The 26,371-nt window shown below is 50.6% G+C and overlaps 1 protein-coding gene across 1 annotated transcript in view; it reads left to right on the forward strand.

The window, feature by feature from the left end:
- Positions 1-24,420, forward strand: part of Dennd3 (DENN domain containing 3) — a 56,275-nt gene extending 31,855 nt beyond the window's left edge. Inside the window, exons 11-23 of the mRNA XM_051159715.1 lie at positions 467-570; positions 1,449-1,648; positions 3,257-3,778; positions 10,502-10,761; positions 11,939-12,109; positions 13,129-13,258; positions 17,126-17,233; positions 18,584-18,723; positions 19,267-19,424; positions 21,097-21,230; positions 22,523-22,638; positions 22,721-22,858; positions 24,207-24,420. Coding sequence (XP_051015672.1) covers positions 467-570; positions 1,449-1,648; positions 3,257-3,778; positions 10,502-10,761; positions 11,939-12,109; positions 13,129-13,258; positions 17,126-17,233; positions 18,584-18,723; positions 19,267-19,424; positions 21,097-21,230; positions 22,523-22,638; positions 22,721-22,858; positions 24,207-24,407 — 2,382 coding nt within the window. The 3' untranslated portion in view covers positions 24,408-24,420. The remainder of the gene's footprint in view (positions 1-466; positions 571-1,448; positions 1,649-3,256; positions 3,779-10,501; positions 10,762-11,938; positions 12,110-13,128; positions 13,259-17,125; positions 17,234-18,583; positions 18,724-19,266; positions 19,425-21,096; positions 21,231-22,522; positions 22,639-22,720; positions 22,859-24,206) is intronic.
- Positions 24,421-26,371: the final 1,951 nt, after the last annotated feature.

Consider the following 26,371-nt stretch of genomic DNA (forward strand, 5'->3'; position numbering starts at 1 on the left):
GAGTGCTGTGGAGTGTCCAGAGGTCCCTGGGGTGAGGGGCACATACACTACACTCACAGATGCCCTAGAGGCCAGATGGTCTAGGCTTTTTTTTTTAACTTTTGTGTTTTTCTAGGTTCAGGTGACAAATCTCTGAGTACCTAAGAACCGATTGCCAACCTAGAGAGACACCTCAGTGGTTAAGATACTATACTATTCTTCTTGTAGGTTCAGTTTCCAGCACCCACCTTGGGTGACTGACATTATAATCTCAGCTATGGGGGCTCGGACCCCTCTGGCCTCTGCAGGTACCCACAGACACATTGTTAAAAATAATAAAAAGAACCAGTTGTGAAGGTCCCTGTTTTCACAGACCCCTGCCCAGAGGAGCCTGGGCAGGAGAGATCACGCCTCAGGGGGACTGCTGTAGGTGTGGCTGGAGGCCGGAACACCATGCGCACAGTATGACAGCCTTTCTCACATGCAGGCTTTGGATACCTACATGTTCCACTCCTTTCTGAAGGCCCGACTCAATGGTAGGATGGACGCCTTTGCTCGGATGGACCTCGACACCCAGTCTGAGGAGGACAGGTACCTCTGTTCTGTTTTTTGTTTGTTTGGTTTGTTTTTTGTTGTAGTTGTTGTTGTTGTTGTTTTTCAAGACAGGGTTTCTCTGTGTAGCCTTGGCTGTCCTGGACTCACTTTGTAGACCAGGCTGGCCTTGAACTCACAGCCATCCGCCTGCCTCTGCCTCCCGAGTGCTGGGATTAAAGGTGTGCGCTGCCACCACCCAGCTGGTACCTCTGTTCTATCTACCCTCTTTGGGGATGGAGGGCTTATGTGTCACAGTTCTATTTGGACATACAAATGACCAGTTCAGCAGGATATTGAGCAATTCACTGTTCTGTGGGGACAGGCTTTGTGTGCCTAGCCTGGCATCATGTACCACACCTGGATATCTGCCCATCTTCACTTTCTCCTTAGGTTTCCTATTCAAGAAGCCTATTTTTCTCCTGCCTAACCTGTGGCTGCGTCCTGTTCATCTCTAAGATTGTGGGCTCTCTGAGACCCTCTGTCCTTTACTCTTGAGCCACTTGAGGCTGGACTTAGTGACAAGTTCTTTTTTTTTTAATAATTTTTTCTCACAATATATTCTTTTTTTGGTAAAGATTTATTTATTATTATGTATACAGTGTTGTCTGCACATACATCTGCAGGCCAGAAGAGGGCATCAGATTACATTACAGATGGTTGTGAGCCACCATGTGGTTGCTGGGAATTGAACTCAGGACCTTTGGAAAAGCAGGCGGTGCCCTTAACCACTGAGCCATCTCTCCAGCCCCCTTAGTGGCAAGTTCTTACCACCCTGTGTGTGGCTCTCGGCCTGCTCATCACTCCGGATGCGGTGGGTAGTGGAGGCTAACACTTTCTTCTTTGGGCCAATGAAGTAAGCTTCTGCTTTTCCCCAGGGTAGACAGGATGCTTATAAGTCCAAGGAGACCTACTGTGGAGAAGATGGCCTCTAGGAAAGCCTCCCCCCTGCACATCACCCACAGGCGCATGGTGGTCAGCATGCCCAACCTGCAGGACATCTCCCTGCCCGAGCTGCCACCCAGAAACTCGTCGCTTCGGATAATGGACACCTCAAGCTGCAAAAGCAGCAGCCCAGGTGAGGAGGGCTACCCTCCAGTGTCTATCCTCCCAACACTTCACCTGGTAAATCACAGCCTGCTTCAGAGGGAGGTGGCGCAGGCCTTTAATCCCAGCACTCGGGAGGCAGAGGCAGTGGAACTCTGTAAGTTTGAGGCCAGCCTGGTCTACAAAGTGAGTCCAGGACAACCAAGGCTACACGGAGAAACCCTGTCTCAAAAAAAAACAAAAAAAAAAAAAAAAAAAAAAAAAAGAAAAGGAAAGAAAAAGAAAAAAACTGTGCTTAAAAATGTAAACTATTTCGGCCAGGCATGGTGGCCAACGCCTTTAATCCTAGTGACTCGGGAGGCTGGGGCAGTGTTGGTGCTTGTGAGTTCAGGGCCAGCCTGGGTTTCAAGCTGAGTGTGTGAGTGTGGTCATTGTGAGACTGACTGAGATCCTGCCTCCAGAAAAATAGGGGGAAAAAACCCCAAACACTATTTTTTTTAAATTGTTTTGTGTCCATGTGCTCCCCCTTCACCTGTTGGTGTGTGTGCGTACATGTTGTGCATATAGTACATGTCTATATTTGCAGATGTGTGGTGGGATGCTCCTGGCTGGGCACCACACCCTCCCTAATGGGTGCAGTTAGGTATTTATGAGCCATGCTGTATTTCTGCATAAACTTCCCAAAGCTCGCTTATCCTGTTCTGCGTTACATCATTTACTTGTACTGTGAACCCCGCTGAGTCCTTAGCAGGTGAGAGAGACTGTGAGGGGCCAGGGCCCCTTGATGGCTGCTGCCCGTAGCTCAGGCTGCAGGCATCCCCAGGAAGCTGAAGGTCCCTGGAGAGTTTCTAGCTGGAGAGACAGTATGCAAATAAAAAAACATTTCAGAGCTCAAAGCATTAGGAGGCAACCACTTCCTGGTTGTGTGATTTCTCAAGCAGACCAGTTCCTTTTCCGGGCTTGGCAGGTGTGTGCGACACTCACTCTGGGACACAGCCTGCCTTTTCTGTCTTCATCTGAAGCTCCTCGACCATTGCAGGCGCCACCCTGCAGGCGCCACCCTCCGTAGCCAGGGCACCACCTCCGGCATTGGCATGGATGGCCTGGCTACTGGCTCTGGTCTCCTGTCCCAAGGAAGCTCCTAGGAGGAGGGGGACTCAACTCCTGGTCAGTGTTTAGTCTCCAGTAGGCTCAGGTCATGCTTTGGAAGGCCCTGTGGCACTACAAGCTCTGGTCTTGTCAGTCCTGTTTTGCATCTATGCAGTGGGATTGCTGTGCTACCACTGCCCAGGAGCACTGTTAAGGTGACAAAGGCTCCCGAAGGCGGAGTCCTACTTGGCAGCTATCTCTTGGCTCAGGCTATTAGCTTGACCCACAGAGACCCAGACCCAGCATTTTCACTTAATATTCATAGTTTCAAAACCCTAACTGTCGCATGGAAACTATTTACTGTTACTCTGGGAACAAAATGGGCCCTTCTTTACCCCTGGGCTATGAGGAATGCCCTAGAAGAGGCACGTTGTTTCTTGTCCAAGGCACACAGTGCTGCCCTCACAGTGACATGTTATGTGCCTCTCTGCTTTTCCCAAGACCATGCTAATTACATGCGTCTTCACTTTGATTTTTTTTTTTTTTCCAGTTCTCAAAATGACTCCTAAGTCAACATATACCTTCAAGATCCCTGAGATCCACTTCCCGCTGGTGAGCCAGTGTGTTCAGGCATACTACACGGACCTCGTCACCCTTCTGAGCAAGGCCATGGGCTTGCTGGGCCCTGGTGACTCTCTGCTCCTAGCCAGGTACTTCTACCTGCGTGGTCTTATCCATCTGATGCAGGGACAACTGCTGAGTGCCCTCTTGGACTTCCAGAGCCTGTATAAGACTGACATAGGGATCTTCCCGGCTGACCTTGTCAAGAGGATGGTGGAGTCCATGTCAGTCTCCGAGTGGGCCCAGGCTGAGCGGACGCCTGAGCTTAAGCGGCTCATCACAGAGGTCCTGGATAAGCCCGGCGAAGCCCCCAAGGCTGATGATGCAGTGAAGAACTTTGAACTGCCCAAGAAGCACATGCAACTGAATGACTTTGTGAAGCGGATCCAGGAGTCAGGGATCGTGAAGGATGCCGCCATCATCCACCGCCTGTTTGATGCACTGACTGTGGGTAAGAGGACCCTCACAGCACCCTGGGCACTGATGTCCTCTGTGTCTGCAGGTCTATAGCTAACAGTTCAACCTCCTAAAGGTTCAGAGTATTGAAAAAGATCTGTGTCAAGCCGGGCGGTGGTGGCGCATGCCTTTAATCTCAGCCCTTTGGAGGCAGAGGCAGCCTGGTCTATAGAGCGAGTTCCAGGACAGCCAGAGCAGACAGAGAAACCTTGTCTTAAGCAAACAAACAGCTGTGTCCTCACCAAACATGGACAGCCATTTTTTCTTGTTACTCTTTCCTAAGCCAGGACGACGACAATGACAACTACTACTTCTTCTTCTCCTCCTCCTCTTCCTCCTCCTCCTTTTTAAAAAGAGATTTGTTTTATGTATATGAGTGCTCTGTTTTCATGCATGCCAGAAGATGGAATCAGATTCCCTTTATAGATAGTTCTGAGTCAACATGTGGTTGCTGGGAATTGAACTCAGGACCTCTGGAAGAGCAGCCAGTGCTCTTAACCACTGAGCCATCTCTCCAGCGCCAAGCCTAGGTTTCTTAAACTTGTACTCATGACCACTTTCACCCAAGAATCTTCCATGAGACCCAGGTAAGTAAGAATAAGCGCAAAGCAAACACTTAACTGATAATAAAACATAAAGAAGTGTATTTTTAATTATGTTGTATACAATATAATATTACCATTGATTAAAGGGAAGAGCAAGCCTGACATGTAGCTTAATTGGCAGAGTGCCTGCCTAGCATGTTTGAATGCCTGGCTTCAACCCCAGCCCCTATAATAAACCAGGCATAGTGGCTCACAGCTGAAATCTAGCATTAGAAAGGAAGAGATGTGAGGATCAGAGGGTCAGAGTTATTCTCAGTTACATAACACATTTGACACCGCCCCCGCCCCCCCCCCCCGCCCCCCGACGCCTGCAGGCTGTCTGGAACTGTCTTAAAAATCTATTAAAAGAAAAAGAAAGACGGAAGCAAATCTCCCAAGTAATGAGATAAATGTATTTATTTTTACATTTTTACATAGAAAGTTAAATATTTTAATTGAATTTATTTATTCTTATTTTGTGTGCATTGGTGTTTTGCCTGCATGTCTGTTTGTGTGAGGGCATTGGATGCCTTGGAACTGGAGTTACAGACACTTGTGAGCTGTCCTGTGGGTGCTGGGAATTGAACCTGGGTCCTCTGGGAGAGCAGTCAGTGCTCTTAACTACTGAGCTATCTCTCCAGCTCCCCTATCCCCATTTTTTTGGAGACAGAGTCTTGCTAATACCTCTGTCTGTCCTGGAACTCACTATGTAGACCAGGCTGGCCTCAAACTCAAGAAATCCACCTGTCTCTGTCTCTTGAATCCTGGGATTAAAGGCGTGTGCCATGATGCCTGGCCAAGAATTAAATCTTGAAGATGAGCATTGTGGCTTGTTGAAAAATTATTTGATAATAATTCATATGATTATTAAATGTAGCGGTTATTATTTAACCCACTACTATTGAAATAAATGACACAGAAACCTGTTAGAGTTTCAATATGCCTTAAACATCAGGTCTAGGCAGATCTTAACCCCCTAAGCTGTTATCTCCCAGCCACATATCCCATCTAATATTCCCATAAATACTTGCACACGCTCCACTTGAGCTGTTTCTCTCCATCATGCCAGTAGTCAGAGCAAGCTCCTCCTGGCCTTCTTGTTCATGCTAACCCATGGCACCCTGGTCCTCTCTCCTTCCTTCCTCCTTCCCATCCCATGATCCTTCTTCTGCTCTACAAGCTCCGCCTACCCCTCTTCTGCCTAACCCAGGTTAGCCAATTTTATTGGCCAATCAGGAATAACTTGGGAGGCAAGGTTACACAGCATCACGGTGGTGTATGTGAGCATTTGCTCTTAGAACAGTAAAGCTCTCAGGGATAAGCAATTAACACTTGAATACATGGTAGCTTCAGATCAACCACAACTGTGGCTCATGTCTGCAGTCTTGGCACTTGGAAAACTGAGTTCAAGGCCAGTCTAGACAACATGGAGAGGTCTAAGTCAGCCTGGGCTACATACAGAGTAAGACCCTGTCTTAAAAGACAAATAAATAAATAAATAAATAAATAAATGCCAGGCATAGTGGTGCATACCTTTAATCCCAGCATGCCGGAGGCAGAGACAGGTGGATTCCTGTGAGTTTGAGGCCAGCCAGGGGGGAAAAAAGGGGAAAAAAAAATCTGATTCTGAGGGCATAGCCCATCTTCAGTGTTTTTCAAAGTTAATATTTTGATTTTGTAATCATCAATGTTCAGACTTCCACTTTTGCACAAATACTTAGTAAAAGTGGTAGATGTCTGCTTAGGTTAGTTTCAGAAATTATTTGAAATCCCATCCTCATTCCAAGCCACAATTCACTTAATGCTTTTCTTTAAATCAGCAACTCAAGTTTAAGCCAGCAACTCAAGCTGAAAGCAGCAATTTTAAGGTAAAATATCCTAAGACAACGCAATGCGAACGAAGCTGTACCGGTTTGCTATTTACTACATGTTGAGTAATGACAGGAAGAAGATATTGGAAGTCTCCCCTTTCTATAATTACAGCCACGTGTGTCTGGAAGAGCAGGAAATGCCCCATGTTGGAGAGATTATCACTCATAACGCCTAGAAGCTTCAAGTCCCAGTTACTGTTTTGGGCAACTTTTGCTGGTATGACATGATTGTATGTGCAGCGTGAAGCACACATGTGTTCAGACCCAGGCGGCAGGTGAAGGTGCCTGGTGCAGCACAGCTGAGTTCTGTGCAAGGCTGGCTGTCTCTGCCCATGTATCTGACCCAGTCACTGCACTGACCACACAGCCGTGGCTCAACTGACGCATTCTTGCACACACAGAAGCACAGAGGAGGCAGTGTGCCAGATGCCAGGGCAGCCCACCTGATTAAGGGGGCCTTGGCACTCCCTTTACCACAAGGCCTTTGTTTGTTGGGTTTGGCTTTGCTCCGTGTCCCCAATGAAGTGCCATTCCCAACCCAGCTCTGCTTAAAATCTCTGATGACAAGATGTCTCTCGATAGCACGCAGGCAACCTTTTACACTCATGGACCGTGTCCTGCCATCTGTGAATTTGCAGTCCTGTTTTATTTCTCCCCAATCCATGTTCCCTGCACTGACACATGCAGCTGCTCTGTCTGCTGGCCATGTGGAGGAAACCACTCATCAAGAGGTGTCTGGTGACTTCGCCTTTCCTGACACCTGTCCCTAGAGTCCATGCGGGCTGCTCCCTCAGCTTAGGGCCAGAAGCTTGGTTGAGCTGAGTGCCAGCTCCCTGGCTGTGTGCTACCCCACCTGTGAGGCATCTGCTGTCCACTGCCTGCTAGTATGTGCCTTACTGTCACCGTGGTCTTCCTGTCTTATGTGAGCTGGTATTGGCCAGCTGCTGTCCTCATCCCTCTGTTCTGACTCTGGCTTCTTTCTGTGAGCCGTAATCCCAGGCTCTCCCTGTGTTGTATGCTGGGGCAGATCTCTCTGCTGCTGACTTGTGAGTGGGCTTTCTGTGCTCCGGACATCTTTTCCTCGCCAGGTGTCCCCTGGCAGTTGAGTGAGCACTGCGGAGCATGGGTGGGCTTGGCCGTGTCTGTGTCCTGCTGCAGGAAGGCTTGAGCCTCTGTGCTTTTCCTACCTGCTGAAGCGCTTGAGCTTTGAGCTCACTGGACTCTGCTGGCCAGTCAAGTCTAGTCAGCCAGTCCACAGTTCCTCCTCCACAGAATCCACCAACTGCCGATAGAAAATATTTGGAGAATGAAATGTGCTTTCTATAGACCAAGTGCTAATATTTTTCTTGTCATCATTCCCAAAGCAATAAACTCGAACTTCCATGGTGTTGGGCACACAACTCTGAAAGGACTTAGAGCACATGGGAGGGTGTACAGGTTTGTGTTAACACCATGTCACTTATAGAGGCGACTTGATGTCCACATTTCCTGAGGAATGACTGTTTTGGATACGATAGATGGAAATGGTGGGCCACCTGTCCCAGTAAATCACTTACTGTTCAGGCTTCTGTGGGATAGCCTGCACTGCTTGAGAGTCAGGGGGTGAAGACCACTATGTGCATTCACAGGAAGACCCCAAAGGGCCTGTGGGCACACTTTTCCTGTTCCCACTGTGTGAGCTCATGTGGACATGAACATCCTAAGGGTCTGCTGCACACTGGGGATTCATAGCGCAGTAGCCTAAAATGGAGTGTTCAGAGCCATAGGGTTATTTTTCTTACCGGTAGCAGGCTGAGATGTCTGGTGGTGCCTCTGTCTCCTCCAAAGCCCTGGTATGACCTGGTCACCTAGTTACTCAGTGGCTGGTGGACCCTGCCTTAGGAGGAGCGCCTGCCTCTCGGCTTCTTCCTCTGCAAGTGGTAGTGTGTGACATCGCCACCTTGTGGCCAGAGAGGGCAGGGCAGTGAGTTAGCAGCACCTAGCCAGCGAGGAGCTGCCAGTGGCTCCTTAGGTGGTGGGGAAGTGCCCAGGAAGAGTGGTATCCACAGCTTGCTGGGGTGCTGGCTGCAAGTGGGAGCACGTGAGCCCCTCACCTCCAAGGACACGCGACTTGTCTGTAAGAGAACATTTTGGGTGCCGGCTGCAAAGGCCGTACTGTGTACAGCTCTGATGACGGCTGTGGTATGGCTGCCCAGAGGGTGTATCCTGAGGGGTGTACACAGAGGATCCCCGGGTCTCTCACTCTCTTAAGCAACGGTATGGCTCGCCACTCCTTGCCTTTACCTTCTCTGTTCTGTTTTCTGGGCTCTTCCTGCACCCCGTGTACCTGAAAGCCTGTCATATGTGATGTCTGGTGGGACTAACATGTGTTTAGGATTCAAGCTCAGTCAGCCTGGGGCCTTGCTGAGCTGCAGAAGGCAGTGTTTGTGAAGTGGCGGGGGAGGACTCCAGCAAGGGATGTCTATGAAGCTGTCAATCAACTCCCTGCCCAGTGTAAGAGAATTCAGAGGCTTGTCCCATGCACGAGATCACTCCCTTTTCTGTTACTTGTCTTCTTCAGTCACTTTGTGCTAAGCATTATACAGACGGGGGCGCCATACTCCTGTCCCAGGTAAAATTATTTTCTCATTGGATCCAGTGGCTGCGAAGCTTACATGGGGTTTAAGGTGTAGTTCAGTGGAAGAATACTTGCCTAGCATGGGAAAGGCTCTGGGTTCAACCCCAATGTCTATAAAAGAAGAGGAAGAGAATTTAAAACACGTATTATTCAACTACCTTGGATGATAGAGCAGAAAGAAAAAGAATTTGAGATGGCGCCACCTGGTGGAGGTTTCCATGCGTACAGTCTGGTGCTACCTGACTGCTTGTCGACAGTCCTTCCTGTTGGGCCTCCTTCCTGCGGCCTCAGTTGCCCTTGTTATTTGGAAATTTCCTCTGGAACCTTTCACATCCTCCACAGCCTGCACATGACTGTCCCCTTACATATGGCTGTGTGCTTACCTACCACACTGTGGCAGCCAAACAGACGTGCCAGACAATTGTCACCATGGCACCGTTACCGTGTGGGAACAAAGATGTGAACCCAGTGGGATTTTGTCCATCTCAGACCTGGACCTCTGAAGTCTGGGCACAGGGAGATGCAGGTTCTGTCTAAGCAGGGACCAGCTGCCCCCCGGGAAGGGTTTCTTCTTACTTCTGTTTCCTAGTTTGTACGCAAGCCTGATGAGTGTGCCTGCAACAGACTCTGGCTGCCATGCTCAGCGGGCATTCTCTGTGGCACCATGGAGGGTGGGTGCTGGTGTGTGCTGGTTGGAGTCACTGGTGTCCTGAGGGAATTTTAAGTGCAGATGGTGGATTGTGCAGCTAGGATGACCTGCATTGTCAGGGAAGGATGTTTGCCCGGGTGTTGAGGGAAGAGGAGGGTTTTTCTGGTTTGATGGTTAGGAGGAGCCTGTACAGATGCACATAACAGCATTGCCCGTTTGGGGGCAGTGCTTGGTATGGCTGGGGTGTGGGTGTGAAAGGGAAGAGGATAAAAGAAATATATTAAAAAATTTTTTTAATGTAAAAAATTTAAAAAATTAAAAATAAAAAATAAAAAAATTTAAAAATTAAAAATAAATTTAAAAAAAAAAAAAGAAAGAAAGGGAAGAGGGGACAGTCTGGGGGAACTTGAGGACTGGTCTGGTTGAGCAGTCCGGAGAGGTTTGAATGAGGAGCAGGAAGGTCCACTTGTGCTTTAGGAAAGTGATGGTGGGGGCTGAGAAAAGCAGCCCAGTGGCAGGGTTTGGTCTGATGCAGGATAGAGAGCAACAGCGAGGCTCAGGACCCAGCTGAGTGCAGGTGAGGGCTGTATCCCAGAGGAAAGCAGCTCACGAACAGAGGGAGGTCAGATGCCAGGCAAAGTGGAGGGTGCCTATAATCTCAGCACACAGGAGGCTGAGACAGCAGGACCAGAGGATTGGTGCTCCGTGGGTTCCAGGCCAGCCTCAGAAACAGTACAACTTTGTCTCAAAAGAAGTGCCTTTGTTGCAGTTCTTGTGACTGCATGTGGTGGGTCAGATGGCCATCCCTCTATGGGCTAGAAGGGACAGATGGCCGCTACTTAAATCTGCCCCACAAGCTGGGGCAGGCAAAGGCCTTCCGGTGAAACCATCCAGAGAGCCCTGGGCACTAGTGCCACCTGCTGCCCGGCCTGGGTAGTGCGTGCTTCCTTAAAGTGCTTTGTGCCTGAGTCCAGATATTTCTTCTCCTTAAACTCAGGACGTGAGAAACAGATTGACCCCGAAACATTCAGAGATTTCTACACGTGCTGGAAGGAGACGGAAGCAGAGGCGCAGGAGGTCAGCCTGCCCGCCCTGCTGATGGACCATCTGGATAAGAATGAGTGCGTGTACAAGCTGTCCAGCTCCGTGAAGACCAACCGCGGAGTGGGCAAGATTGCCATGACCCAGAAGCGCTTGTTCTTGCTTCCTGAGGGACGGCCTGGCTATGTGGAGATTGCCACCTTCAGGAACATAGAGGTGAGACTGCCCGGTGTCAGATGCGGTCATTCTCCAAGCTGCTGTTCGTCCTCTGGCGCCTTCAGTACCACCACGTGCCTTCCTGTGCTCCAGCTCGCGCTCAAGTGAGGGTGATGTGGCACCCCTGGGGCAGGATTATGGTGGGCAGGAGGGCAGTATTCTTTACCTGATTCCACTGCAGTGGCCATGTTTGGAGGTACAAGGTAAGGCTGGCTGTGACTTTTCCACCATAGAAGAAGGGCGGCTAGGAGTAAGTTCATCTCCAAGAGATGGCTGTGTGCTGACCATTGAGCCACCCTGTCCCAGAGTCTACTTGTTTCTTGGCACATGCTGTTGTTTTTAAAATCAATTTTCACTATATACATATAAAAATTTCAATTATATATATATTTTTATATATTATATATATATATATATTTTTTTTTTTTGAATTATTTTCTTGAGACAGGGTCTTGCTATGTAGCCCAGACTGGATTTGAGCGTGCAGTCTTCCTCCCTCAGCATCCTGAAGGTGCTACCACCTTTGATCGTATCTTATTTTCCTTTTGGCTTTTTGAGACAATGTCTCTCTATGGAACCTGGGCTGCCCTGGAACTGTGTAGTGTGCTCATAAGACATCCACCTGCTTCTGCCTCAGAGTGCGGAGATTAAAGGCATGGGCCACCATGCCCAGCCACACGTTATATTACTCCAGAAATGGAGGTCTGAGTCACGTGTGTTGGTGTGTATCTGTAATCCTAGCACTCAGGAGTCAGGGGCAGGAGGATTATTCCACAAACTTGAGGCCAGTGTGGGTCTCAAAACAAAACAAAACAGCAGTGAGTTGGGACCCTGATGTTCTTATTTTGTGCCTTATGGTTACCATTACTGTCTCAATTCTGGCCTGGAGGAGGCAAATGGAGGGTGTCAAGTGTTCTCAACTATGGGGAGAGTCACAGCAGGAACGAGGACCAAGACCAGTGGCCACTGGGATGCCCACAAAGCCCACAGCTGTAGTCCCTGCTGATTTCGCTGGCTGGCTCTAGAAGGCCTCAGAGAAACGTGAAAGGCTGCAAGGGGCTCACAGGCTCAACCCTGTGGCCAAATTTGCCCTCCGCAGCACTTTCAGGCCACTTCTTCCCTCCTGCCGTCAACGCGTGCACCCTCCCTATGATCTCATGCTATCCTTGTCTCACAGGAAGTCAGAAACACCACAGTGGCATTTCTCCTCCTGAAGATACCTACATTAAAGATCAAGACAGAGTCCAAGAAGGAAGTCTTCGAGGCTAACCTCAAGTCTGAGTGTGACCTCTGGCACCTGATGGTGAAGGAGATGTGGGCCGGGAAGAAGCTGGCAGATGACCACAAGGTCTGAGGCGAGGGGGAGGGTACTCCTGTGGGCACGGGTGGCACCAGGTCCTGTAGGGGGCATCCAGAGCTTGCAGCATTGACACCAGGCACAAGAACTATGCTGCCTGCAGGGACACAGAGGCTATTGTGGCACTGCGAGCCCACCTGAGACCATGTGGTCTTTGGGGTATAGGAGCACACGAAGGCTGCAGCTGAGGCGTACTCAGTGTCCCTGTGTGTACACTCAGTTCTGGTGTCTTCCCAGTCAGTGGGGGAGGTGGTCATATTGTCTAAAGGGCAAGGAAACCTATGTGTCAAGCAAGCCAGGTGTGGTGGCATGTCCCCGTTATGCCAGGACTCAGGCGGGTAAGCTGGGAGCGTCTGGAGTTTGAGGACAGCCTGGACTGTAGAGCAAAACCATCTCAAACAGTCCCGTAACCAAACCAAACCAAAGGGACCAAGGCCACTATTAGAGAACTCACATAGAGGACCTATTCACAAGGGTATGCAGGGAGTTATAGCATCACCAGGCACCAGAGAAACGCAGGTGACAATGGCGCCTATCTTGTGGCACATCTTAGAAGGAACAGGTTGCCTGGTGGCAGGCTAGGAGGACACACACATGTGATAGGTTCTGAGTTCTGGCCTAGCCGTTCAGTTCCAAACCCACTGTGATATGCAGATTACATGTGCAAGGGCGGAGGCCCATGGTGGGACTGTCCCCACACCCACCATTGGGTCTATGAGATGTCCTGGGCTGTCTTAGTGTAGACAGGGCAGGGATGGGGAGTCATGAGTGCCTGCCTGGCTGCCTGCCTTTAGAGAAGATTATGTGTTGGATCCAGGAGTCATTCATCACAACTTAGAGTAACTCAGAGGAAGAGATTGCAGGATGCAAACTCCAAACTCCTCACCCATTCAGACTCCTCACGTTGCCTTGATGAATGCACTGTGAGAAGTGCCATTTTCCTCACAGAGGCAAAATCAGGAGACTTTCAGGATTCAGGTTCAGTTGACGCACACCGCCATCTGTCCTAGGACCCACAGTATGTCCAGCAAGCACTGACCAATGTTTTGCTAATGGATGCCGTGGTTGGCACACTGCAGTCACCTAATGCCATTTACGCTGCCTCCAAGCTGGCCTACTTTGACAAGATGAAGAATAAAAGTAAGTTCTGTGCTCGGCCATGCTTCTGTGGCAAGCCGCTGTCTCTAGCATCTCTTCTAGCTGGCACTTATCAGTTAGAACCCACCTAGACTTTCTTGCTTTCTCTTCTGGTTTTATTTTTTTGTCGGGGGGAGGGTAAGATGGGGTGGGGTGGGAACTTGCTGTATAGATCACTTGAACTCAGACTCATGCTCCTTAATGCCTCGGTCTCCTGAATGCTGGGACTGCACACCCAGCTATCTTTTTTTTTTAATCACCATTTTGTGTGTGTGTGTGTGTGTGTGTGTGTGTGTGTGATGTGTGGGCACATATGCCAGGCCATGTGTGTGGAGGTCAGAGGACAACTTGCTGGAGTCGGTTCTCTCCTTCCACAATGTGGGCCTCAGGATCGAATTCAGATGATCGAGAACAATTACCGCCATTGCACTTTCATTTGCTTTTTTTATTGCTTGTTTGAGACAGGGAATTGTTCTAACATAGGCTATCCTGGAACTCAGTATATAGCCCAGGCTGGCCTTGAACTCTCAATACTCCCGCCCCAGTGAGTATTAGGATTACAAGCATTTTTAGGAATTTAAAAAAAAAATCACGTTGGCTTTCATCTTCCTTTTCTTCATTTAATCTTGGACCTTGTGTCTCCTGTTCTTCAACACACACCGGGTCCTCTTTTCTGCTGTTCCATTTTACACTGTAAACTGCAGGTCCTGGTTCTCAACTGAAGAATTTTCTGTCTGACTGAGCACACTAGAAATGTCTGGAAGGCTGGAAGCAACGGCCTCTCTGGTCAGAACCACGCTCATGGGACAGCGACGGCCTCTCGTCACCTGGTGGCCAGTTGAACAGTGGATTAATGCCGCACTTGGCAAGGGTAGCCCTCAATACCAACGTCTTTTTTTTTTTTTTTTTTTTTCCTTCCTCTCTTTCTTTCTTTGAGACAGTCTTGTGTAGCCCAGGCTGGTCCTGAACTCTTTCTGTAGAAGAAGATGGCCTTACATTTCTGATCCTTCTGCAGGTGTGAGTTGCCATGCCCAGCATCTTTTTACCTTTAACTGGATAGCTTTCTGGGACAGAAAAATCCAGCATCCTTCTTGCTCATTTCTTTTCGGCTCTCACATTCTAAAGCTGTACAGAGGTCAATATTTCAAGTCTAGGACTAATGTGGTAAGGAGATGCCTTGAGTCTTCTTGGCTCCTGCTTTGTTTCTGTTTTTATTTATTTGTGTGTTTGCTTGCTTGTTTTTGAGACAGAGTTTCTCTGTATGGCCCTGGCTGTCCTGGGTTCGCTTTGTAGACCAGGCTGGCCTCGAACTCACAGAGATTCGCTTGCCTCTGCCTCCCCGAGTGCTGGAGTGACAGGTGTGCGCCACTGTGCCCCACTGCTTTGTTTCCATTTTAAATGTCCTCCTGCAGCCTCCTGCCTTGAGACGTGCATACTAGAGATAGGAAACGTATAGAGACCACAGAGAGTGTGTGAAATTAAACAACAGGAAGCTCATTTCAGAGCACAAGTTGATGAAGTAGGGATGGCTGCAATGCCGCCCAGGTCCTATTGATACTGAGATGTCGGTCTCACCATGGACCTCTTTAGAGTCTGTGACTTACTAGGCTAAGGGTGTTTGAAGAGTGGTGACACCAACCCTGTGATGGCTCTGAGACACTCACACTCTGCAAGGGGATCTCCCACACCTGCTTAGCATCAACCTCATGGTCCTGGTGGCCCGTCTGTTCGCTATCGCTGTGATCTCGTCTGTCCTGGGTGGCTCCCATACTTGCGAGCCTTCCCGACTTCATCCTTTCACTCAGTACAATGTTTCCTCAGTTCCCTCATGCGCTGCCTTGTACTGGAACGTCATTCTTTTAAAGAGATTGCATTCTGTATGATGTGTGTGGTGTACTGTTGGTGTGGGTGTGGGCGTGGGTGTGTGCCGGCCGTGGCGTGTGTGGATGCAGGTCAGAGGACAAGCTCAGGTGTTAGTTCTCACTTTCTATCTTGCTTGAGGTGGGGTCATCTCTTTTATGTTTTGCTGCTGTGTACGTCAGGCTAGCTGGCCTACACGCTTCTGGGGGAGTCTCCTAGCCCCGCCCTCTGTCTGGCCACAGGAACAGGGATGGCAGGAGCACCCTCTTGCTCCTGGCTTTCCATGGGTCCTCATTATCATAAGCAAGCATACAACCCACTGAGCCATCTACCAGTCCTTTCATTTCTGCAATGGCTATAATACTGTGTTGTCTGGTAGCGGTGCATTTCTATACCCCTTCATCTGTAGTGGACATTTAAGCTGGATCTGCCTTCTGTCTCATGAAGGTCGCTGGGAATGTATGTGCGGGTTCATTTGACCTCTAGGCCGTGTACTCAGGTTTTAAAGACAGTCGTCCAAGAATTAGAAAGCACACCAGGCTAGATGCTTGCTCACATTGACGTATCTTCATCTTGCCCTTTGTAATATGTCTGTCACTGACTGTGTGGCTCTGATACTTTCTGGTCATAGAACCTGTTCCTGCTTGAGCTGGGACAGCAGCCAGGAGGCTCAGGTGGCCCATGTTGCCTGGAGACCCACTGGGCCCTCCAGGAGCTTGGTCTAGCAGTCCTGGGTCTCAACAGAACTGCCCTTGTCCTCAGATGGGAATAAAATCAAATAAACACTGCACTTCAGTTGTTTACACAACTCTAAATGCATGCCTTATCGTTGCCAGCGGTTTATGGAACAGCTTTCTAGCTCCTCTGTAAACAGTTTACGGAGTTGCCATAGTAACACCCAGCACAGGCTCTATCATCATCACCTTGTTCCCATGGCACAGGAGGAGCCATCTGAGCTCAGGTCACAGCGTGCTGAATTCCTGACCTGGTTTAGAAATACCTTTTTAGTGTGTGGCTTAACCCATGGGAGCCCAAGCTTAATTCAGAAGCATGCAGTCCACTTGTGCTGGAAAGTCTAAAAGCACACAAAATGAAAGGAGAACTCAAGACAGTCACGGGAGGCAGCAGGTGGAGAGGCAGTGGCAGCGGGTCCTGCCATCACTTCCTGCATTGTTGGAGGCCAGGACCCATCTGGGAGGCCAGGTGACCTTCAGATTGCATGCTCCTCTGCAAGAAAGGGACAGGATTCTGTTTCTTTTGGAAAAAAAAAAAATGAGGACAACAGCAGTCACGTCACCTGCGAGGCTTAATGAAAGAGGGATGTGGGAGAGGCCACCAGCAAGTCCCTAAGGCATAGCCTCCACTGCGGTGCAGGGAATCCATGCGGATGGGAGGCTAAGGAGGTGCCTGGGCATGGGGGTGGGGGTGGGGGGCTAGTGGGAGGGTCCCTCAACCTGGCCAAAAATCCCCAGGGAAGGCGGTTTTAGCACTGCCTGAGAACATGTTGGATTGTGCGCTGGAACTGTTTTCAGTGTCTTAATCATGTAACTAGACTAGGTGTCTGTTAACAGATTGAATGGGTAAAGAAAAAGTGACATGGGGCTGGCAAGATGGCTCGCTAGGTAAAGGCATTTGCTGTCAAGCCTGGTGACCTGAGCTCAGTCCCTGAGATCCACATGGTTGGAGGACGGACCTGACTCACAGCAGTAGTCCTCTGATCGCCACATGCATCCTGCGGTGTGTGCACCACACACAAAAATGTTTAAAAATAGTGAAAGAAAATGTGAAATACACACAACAGTGCACTGTTCAACCAGGAACACATAGGTACCTGCTACCTTCTTGCTCCTGATCCCCATCAGGGATGAGGCCAGAGGGCAGCTGGGATGGTACTATCCCTAACATTGGTTTCCAAGAGCGCCCTCTTCAGGACATGTTTGGTTTTTACCACAAACTCCTAACAGTTTTCTAAGTTGGCTACCATGCTGTCCAACTGTCGTTGTGTTTCAGTGCCCATGGCAGTCCCAAAGACAACCTTGGAGACCCTAAAACACAAGATTAACCCTTCGGCTGGAGAGACCGCTCCCCAAGCTGTTGACATCTTGCTGTATACTCCAGGTATCTTGTTTGCGACCAACTTAGATTTGTGTTACAGGTCAGCCTGGCAGCAGAGAAGGGAAAGCCCCATGCTAGAAATAGGGAAGGTGTTTTCTGTCTATAGGATGGAATTCTGAGCCTCAAGGGCAAAGCTATCATGGCCACTCTGCCCACTTGACCACCTGGTACCCTATACTTGGGCAGTAATTTTGGTGGGGATCCAGAATACTCATTCCCTGTCCTCTGTAGTCAGTATATGGCATTTCACATGCTATATGTCAGCCCTTGTCCTTGATTGAGGAGGTCGCTGTTGGCAAACGGTTGTATAACCAGACGGTGGTGGGATAGCCCATCCCCAAATGGGAAGCTGGAGCCCTACTCACTTCGGTCACCACACCTGTTCCAAGTGGACTGAAGTCTAGATGAGAAAGGTGCTTATGAGTGACTCCCAGACCAGCACACCCAATAGCACAGGCATGGCCAGGCCAACCCCAAATTCCTAAGTACTGAAGGACTCCATGGATTTGACTACGTTAATGGTTTCTAGGCTGGTGAGGTGGCTCAGTGGGTAAGGGTGCTTGCTTGCCACCAACCCTGAAAACCTGAATTTGATCCCTGGAACCCACATAGTGGAAGGAGAGGCCTCCCCAAAATTGTCATTTGACTTCTGCTTATGTGTGCATGCACACATACACACAAAATGTAAATATAATAAAATAATAATTAATAATAATAATAATAATAATAATAAATAATCTCAAGAAGTTGCTATCAGGAGAGTGGGAGCCTAGGGACTGGGCTGGCAAGTGTGATCCCAGCATGCTGACGTCATGAGGGGCTCCCACCCAGCCATTTGGAGCATGACTCCCTGAGATGTGATGGTGCATTACCTATAATCTCAGTATTCAGGAGGATGAGGCAGGAGGGTTATCACAGGTTCAAGGCCAGTATGAGTTACATGAGACCCATCTCAAAAACCCAAAATAAGTAAGTTGAACTTAAGCACTAAACGTTGGTGACAACTTTAAGCAAACCCTGCTACATAAGCTCTGAGTAGGTGTGGAAAGTGGTGGGCACACTGTATCCTGGTTTCTTCCTCTTGTACCCAGTGGTCATCAGCCCTCCTCATACCTCCTGCTTACCTGGGGGCCCTGGTGCAGCAGAAATCCCCACTCTATATAGTTGTCTATCCCTTCCAGGGGCTCTCACAAGACCCGAGACTCCACAGGGAGGGTGGCATTCTGTCATCTCCACACCCCTGCGCTTTGCACTGCACTGGGGTTTTGTGGGTATCTGGAAGGTAGGAGGTTACCCCCCCCCCCGGTTGATCTGACAGTCACTTAAGAGCTTTGGGACCACTTTCCTCTTCAGGGCGCCTTGACCCTGCAGAGAAAATTGAAGATGCACACCCCAAGTTGTGGTGTGCCCTGAGTGAAGGCAAAGTGGTCGTGTTTGACGCTTCCTCTTGGACCATCCACCAGCATTGCTTTAAAGTGGGTGCCTCTAAAGTGGTAAGTGCAGCGCCTTTAACCCAGGATGATGTTCAGAGTGATTCAACAGACAGCCCGTCGCCTAGCATCCCTGGGTGTGAACTTTGAGAAGCCAGAGACCCTGATGGCTTGGTTGGCCATTCCTTCTATACATCTTCATTACTGCAAATTCAGCCACCTGCTATCAACCTGTCTTTACCCCAAAATCTATGCTCATGGTGCCTTTGTGGCAATCAAGACCTGGTGTGCAGTGTGTGTGTGTGTGTGTGTGTGTGTGTGTGTGTGTGTGTGTGTGTGTTCCTTCTGAGGCTGAGCAGAGATGCTGCTCCTCAGCTCACACTGTGGACCACCATCCCTTCCTTCCCCAGTGTGTTTTCTGCCATGGTTTATACTGTATTCTCAATAAGGTAGCTTTAATGGGAACCCACGTGATTTGAACAAGACTGGGCCTTTGCAAGACCCTGTAGATCAAGTGCTCATGTTTGCCGCTTCAGGGCTGGTGGTAACTGTGCAGACTGTGAACTGGCTTGTACATGTCCCCCCTTCCATCTTGGCTCCCGTTAGAACTGTATGCTGATGGCAGAGCACAGCCAGGTGTGGGTGGGCTCTGAAGACTCCGTCATCTACATCATCAACGTCCACAGCATGTCCTGCAACAAGCAGCTCACGGATCACCGAGCTGCAGTCACTGGCCTGGCCATGCAGAATGGAAAGAAGCCCAGGTACCAGGGCCCTATGGGGTTAGAAACAGGAAAAGCTTGGCTCCCGGGGGTGTGGATGCTAAGAGGTTTCAAGCTTCCTGGCCAGGCAAAAGGTGTCTGGAAGGGGAGGAGGTAGAAGACACATGTGGCCTGGCTCTGCTTGTGAGTAGAGAGAAAGGAGTCTGTTGAGATGACAGAAGCAGTGCTGGCTCTCTGCCTTACAGCCAAGAGGACTTAGAGCAGCCAATGCTTTTGGGAAACTGAAGAGGGCGCCCCCTCCAGGAAATGCTGGCTGTGGCTGGATTTCTCAGCTTTCAGAAATCTGACTTTGTATGAGAAAGCACCTCAGTTCTTGGTGTTGACTCTCTGTAAAATGCCACTGTGAGACATCCTTTCCCCAAGCCTCCAAGATTCACAAAAGGCCAGCTGTCTGCAGGTAGATGGGGGTGGCTGAATCTGTAAGCTAGTGTTGCAAGTGTCCTGGCGGGAGGGGTCTGGCGCCCTGGTTGCTTTATTTTCAAACCCTTCCAGCTTGTTTCAGGGGCCTCCACCCTTCCTGCCAAAGGTATGCAAGGCAGGCAGCTCTGGATGGGGCCTCAACTGGAGGGTGAACATGCAAGAGTCACATGTGAACCCCATTTCACCCATGTGTTCCTGCCTTTAAGCCTCCCCTCTCCCCCCACTGCCACCAGTTACATTGCCAAAGCCATCTTGGGAGAGATTTGACCCATAAAACTCTCAAATTATCCTGGCCAGTTTGAGGGTACAGGAGAGTATAGGGTGCTGCCCAGGATGCAGATGGGTGCTGGAATATGGCCCTCAGCCTGAGGCTTCACTCATCTATTCATCCTCCAGCATCCAGAGGCAGGTTTGGGGAAGCCATGGAGGTCACCACCTCAAGGCCACCTGCTTCTTGGATCACTTGCTATGTATATCCTGATAGATAGCCTCCCTTGTGTATTGGTCTCCCCAAGCCACCTTCTTAGACAAAGAAGTCACTGGGGTAGGCTGGGCTCCTTCTGGCCTCCCCAGATCTGATGGTTGCCTTGGTGTCCCCTGGCTTGTAAATATATTATTATGTCATCTTACCACACCTCCCCCAGTGCTAATGGGCCAGTGCCTGCTGTAATGACGTGTCAACTTGGCCACACCTTCAGAGACCCTGTGTCTAAGTCAGGTCATGTACTGAGGCGCGCCGAGTGCAAGGATCCCACTGTATCATTTCTCAGGGACACAGTGCAACCCATGATACCAGCTTGTGTCATACCGTCTTTACTTAAGCATGCCAACTTCCAAGTGAGCAGTTTTACCCACGGTGCTCTGCAGCAAGGTCAGGCCTGACAGAGCTGGAAAGGTACAGGGATTACAAATAGTATTGGCCACTGGCTACCCCAACTAGCCATTGTGGTTGCCTACCCCTGGGTGCTGGTGAGCCTGCCCTCCCTGGGTCCTCTGCGCTGGACAGCCCTGCTCAAGAGCTGGTGCAGTGACTGGTGGCACTGAGGCTCTGTGACACCCCATCAATCTCACTAGGGCTAGAGCTGGGAACCAGGCACCCAAGACCCTGTTCTGTCCCTAGTGTGTTAAACTTATCACCATCTCTACTGTGACTGGCGGCTTCATTTACCCACTAGGTTAGATGCAATGTGCCACGTGGCCTGTTGAATGCGTACATGTGTGTCTCATCCCTCAGTGAGATCTACTCCTGTAGTCTGGATGGGACGGTCCTGGCGTGGAATGTCAGCACACTTCGAGTGACCAGCCGGCTCCAGCTGCCGTGTGGTGACCTCGTGTCCATCAGCCTGCACAGTGACCGCCTGTGGTGTTGTAAGTTTTCAGGCGGTGAGCATGGTGGTACCCTATGCTGTTCTGGGTTGGGCCCCTTTCCCCCTCATTCTACGTTTCCAGCTTTGATTTTTAAATGGCTCCTCTCTTCTGGCAACCATGCTGCCCCAGTGGCGTGGCTTGCCACTCTCCAGGCCTCCTCTCCATTCCTTGACAGGCTGGTGGATGGCTGCCATCTGCTACTTCTCTGCCACTCCCCAGCTCCATTTTTTGTACCCTGCTGTGGGTGTGGGGGGTGAGGCTGGCCCAGTGACCCTGGCTTGGCCCCTGCGACCTCTTCTGAGTGTGCCACACCTGCCTCTGAAGGCAAGCCTGGCCAGGCTAGCTGTTGTCACCTGTGTCATTCCCTAGCCCATCCCTGGGACCCCAGGGTCTAGAGCTGAGTCAGTTTGCCAAGGGGTGATGGGACGGGCTGGCTCGTGTTCCGGCATGTTTCAGAACATCCTGGGATGCAGGAGTTGCCTGTGCTGTGAGGCCTCTCGCTGTCAGCACACCATGCTTAGGCCTAAGCACACTGCTTCTGCACATGCTTCCTTGCTCTGTCTCTCTTCCTCTTCTGTTTTTCCAGGGTGCTGTGTAGACAACAATGACCTCAAATTCACTAGGCAGCTATGGCTCTTCTTGAGTTTCCTGACTCACTGTCCCTACTCTGTCACTGACTCAGAAGGGACCGGGCCTTACCTGAGGAGAGCTGATGATGGAGTCCGCCAGCCTCCCGCCACTGCACCCAGACTGTTGGCCTGCTCTTGTCCCTCCTTACCTGCCTGCTACTGCCCTCACTGAGTATTTTAACCCAGCTCCCTCTTCTCTGCTCTCTTTGCAGCTTCCTTTCCCACTTCCCTTTCGCGTGGGTGCTCTTAAGGGTGACTGCGCAGCCTCGCATCACTGGGCAGCCAGCAGTCCTTCAGAGAAATTAAGAAAACTTATTTTGCCAGGATGCCTATCATTCCTGGTGAGTCCTGCCACCCACATTTCCCCGTTTGCTATGCTTGAGAGCAACGCCCAGGATTGGGCTCGGGCTCCGGATCACCACGAAGTGACAGAGAGAATGCCAAGTCCCTGTCTGTGTTACAACATCTCATGGGAACCGTGAACCAAGCACCATGGCAGTCACAGGAAGAGACCCCGGCTGGGCAGGCAGTACCTTTCGAGAGAGTGCTAGGTGCCAGCGTCCCCCGCATCTCCTGCCTCTTTTGCTAGACTCTCCTGACTCTTTGCTCTCCCATTTTGAGCATACTCAGCCCCATCCTTCCTCTTGGTTCTTCCTCCCACAGGCACAGCCCGCAGGATCATGGCGATGACACTGCAGGGGTTTCTTCGTCAAGAGCTGAGGACTGAGAACTTGGACAAGGCACACGCCTCCTTCCTGGCCTTCCAGCTTCTGCCTGAGGTACTCCGGGCCTGTGTGCTGAAGTCCAGGCTTGGGCTGTCTTGGTCACAGTGCCATTGTCTCATGGTGATTTCTATCCCAGAAGGAGCAGCTGTGGGTGGCCTGCGTGGGGAGCAGTGACCTGTACATTTGGAGCCTGAAGGACCTGGGCCAGCCTCCTCAGAAGACCCACTTGCAAGACTGTGCCGAGGTCAGCTGCATGATCCGTGTAAAGAGGCAGGTGAGGTGAAGGCGTCTAGCTACCAGCAGTCCCCTCAGATCCCTCTGGCCTTGTCCATGCGGCTCTGCCTCCTCTTCTAAGGTTCCTTCCCTCCTTAGTGGAATATGAGGCTGGCTGTGATGCTGGTTGTCATGTGCCTCGGGTTTCATAGTGCTGCCTCGGGTTTCATAGTGCTGCCTGGGGAGTCAGTGGCAAGCCCAGCTGTGGGCAGGTTGGCTGCTGCATCTCAGTGGAGACCTGCCTTCCACACAGCTTCTGGTGCCTGCAGAGGCCATGCTTGACCATCTTGGCTTGTGGACATGCCTCTCCCATCAGCCAGTCCTCATGTGGCACCTCTCTGTGTCTCCTAAGGGCCCAGGACACTGTGGCTGGCCACATCTCACCTAGGATTCTTTCTAAATCATTTTCCGTTCTGAAAGGATGTGACCTGCTGGGAGACACTACTCAGCAGGGTGGTCTGTGCAGCTTGCAGTGTTCCCACATACAAAGTACAGCCACACAGTTTACCTCCAAGCCCCGAAGTCCCAGACCATTCTGTCACTGATTGAGAAGGGCTCAGGCCTTACCTGAGGAGAGCTGGTGGACTCAGGCCAGCCTCCTGCCACTGCAGCCAACAGCCTGAGAAGGGGAAAGGTCTCTGTGGTTCATGGCCAGCAGACCCACAGCTCTGGGGCTTGGGGTGAGGCACAGTGTGGGTGAGTGCCTGTGGGAGAAGACTGCTTAGGTCCTGGCCAGGAGACAAACAGCAGGAAAGGCCCAGCGTCCTACAATTCCCTCTGGGGCACCTTCACTGACCTCAAACCTCCCACAGGGCTCAACAGGCTCCAGGAGAGCCAAGCTGAGATTAGAGAGCACTCACCCCAACTGTAGCAAGGCTGTGAGTGGGGTCCATCCCGGGGCCCCCTCCTGTGCAGAATGCACTAGTGGAAGAGGCAGTCCCATCCCCAAAGGGAGAAACTGGAATGAAAAGAAGAGGTGACAGGTCCCTGCCCTGCCTAACATGTGGCAAGGTAATTGCACCAGGGTGTGGATCCACTTTATGGAAGTGTAACTGGTAAGTCATCTGTTCTCCAGTGTGTGAACGTGATATGAGAGTCACATGCTCGCCACTCAGGCTCCTGCTGCTGTCATCTCCCAGTTACAACTGAGGTTGACCTCAGCAGATCTCAAGTTCAGGAGACGTGTTAGCTATGGCCACGTGGTCCCACGGGGCTTTCAGGCCTGAGACTAGCCTTCTGTGGCCTGAAGGTGCCCAGGCTCCTGGCTGGCAGGAGGGACATGAGTTTGGGGAGGTACACTGGTCACAGACCACTCTGCTTTAAGGAGTATCCTTGTTTCTCCCCTACAGATCTGGGTGGGTGGCAGAGGGCTGTCTCAGGGAAAAACCAGAGGGAAAATCTATGTGATGGACGTGGAGACGATGACAATGGAAAAGGAACTGGTGGCACACTTGGACAGCGTGAGGACTCTGTGCTCTGCCGAGGACCGCTACGTACTGAGTGGAGCAGGCCAGGAGGAGGGCAAGATCGCCATCTGGAAAGTTGAGTGAGAGCTATGTGCTGACCCAGTGCTGCCCTGTGAGAGGACGCCTCCCTCCCACCACATAGTGGTGTTAATGGCTAGGCGGGGCCTGTCGTCTGCTCCCAAGGGCCTTCGCCTCCTTGGGCAAGCAACATCTTATTGCTGGTTACCGCCACTGTGAAGTTACCTCATGTCACCCAGAAACTTTCAGAATCCACAGCTGCCAGCTTAGCTGAATCACACATGACCCGGAGTCGTCATGCCTGGCCTTTCCTCTTTGTTCACTCTTCACTTGCTTACTCTACACACACGTAGGCCATGGCTGGTGTGTAACAGTTGGCCATAGAGCCTTTCAGCTTGGTTTCTACTGACTTCCTGCTTCCAGAGAGGCTTCTGAGTATTTGAGGGTAAACACAGAACCGGCTTGCACTGGCCAGGCTGTCCCCCTTCAGGGCAGGCGACCAAGGCCTGCCCCAGAGAGGAAACTGTACCAGTCAGGGTTGTCCGTGCAGAAAGTGGGTCTGTCTTAGCATTAACGTTTTGATGAAGAAACCAACGACTGCAAGCAGGAAGCTCATCCCAGAAGCATACGCACAGTGACAGCCTCGCTGGCTGGTGACGTCTCTGCCCTTGCTGTGCCTCCTGCATGTGTACACACACCTCTGTTGAACTGTAGGTAGCTACCTGCAGAGGCTTACGCATGGACTTACCACACTGCTCCCGTTTCATTCTGGAGTGTTTTGTGAAGTAGGCTTCAGTGTGGATCCTGGGCACAGAGAGGCCTGTCTCCTGCGTACCCTCCTGTGCGCTCTGCAGGGAGCCCTCTGAATCCTCGGCCTTGGGTTTTCAAGACTCCATGTGTGCCATGGTAAAGGCAGTCACCAAGGGCTTGCCAATGGTCTCTGCCTGCCTCTGAGACCAGGCCAGGATCCAGAGATACTTGAGCTCATGTTTGTAAGATGTGAGTCCAAGCCTGAAGGGGCTGTGCTACCGACCGCTGGGGTCCCTTGAGGTGTGGTTCCCTTGAACAGAGTGCACAGGATCTCCCAGAGCCACACCCCTCCCTAGAGTCACTACTCCTCGAGGGGTGTTCCAGATGTCCAGGACAATGTGGCCAGCAGCAATGGGCACTGGTTCAAACTTTCTCTGTAGGAGTTGATCATAACTGCGTTCTAAGTTGTTTAATGCCAGTCCACGTATGAGCAGGCATTTACAGCTTGTGGATAATAAATGTTTTGTTAATAAATGCTTGCTTCATTTAGTTGCTGTAAACAGTAGAGAGGGCTTGATGCCGGAAGTTCCTTTTCTTTGCAGTGCCTGAGAAGGAACCAGGGTCTGTTTCTGATAAACAAGGGCGCTAGCACTGAGCCACATCCTCTCAGCCTTGGGGATGTCTTGAAGGTGACCATTTTCGCTTTGGAGACAAGGTCTAACTCTGAAGCCCAGGATGGCCTCAACCTCCAGCTCCTGCCTCGGTCACCCAAGTAGTGGGGTGACAGGCATGCCAAACACACCTGGCATACATGGGAGACTATTTCTTAAATGTCTCTGTTCATTCTAAGCACCAATCCTGTTGTTCCGAGTCTGACTCCATCTCTCATCTGTGGTGATAATTTCTAAGACCTCGTATGGAACAACCAACGGTACAGAAAACCAGAGGCTTCAGGGAGCAGTCAGTTATATCAAGAGAAGCAGTGGACAGTGGTGGGGCACTGGTCCCAGAGGGCTCTGTATTTGTCTAAGAGCCTTGTGAGGGATCACTGAGATGAAAAAGTACACTTCGATGCCTTTGGTTTCTTCTGAGTTTTAGACACGACCAGGAAGGGAGGTGCAAACTCATCCTGATGGTGACGAGCATGTCTCTGTGGTCTAGATCGCCCCTTAAGGGTAAGGAAGATATATTCTGTGGCGAGTATTGCCTGCTATGGCTTTGCAGGGCTTAACAGTGGTCAGCCGAGGACAGAGGCGTAGTCAACTGTGCATCACTGACAT

Source organism: Acomys russatus, chromosome 17 (assembly GCF_903995435.1).
Source record: "Acomys russatus chromosome 17, mAcoRus1.1, whole genome shotgun sequence".
In the NCBI taxonomy this organism is placed as follows: domain Eukaryota; kingdom Metazoa; phylum Chordata; class Mammalia; order Rodentia; family Muridae; genus Acomys; species Acomys russatus.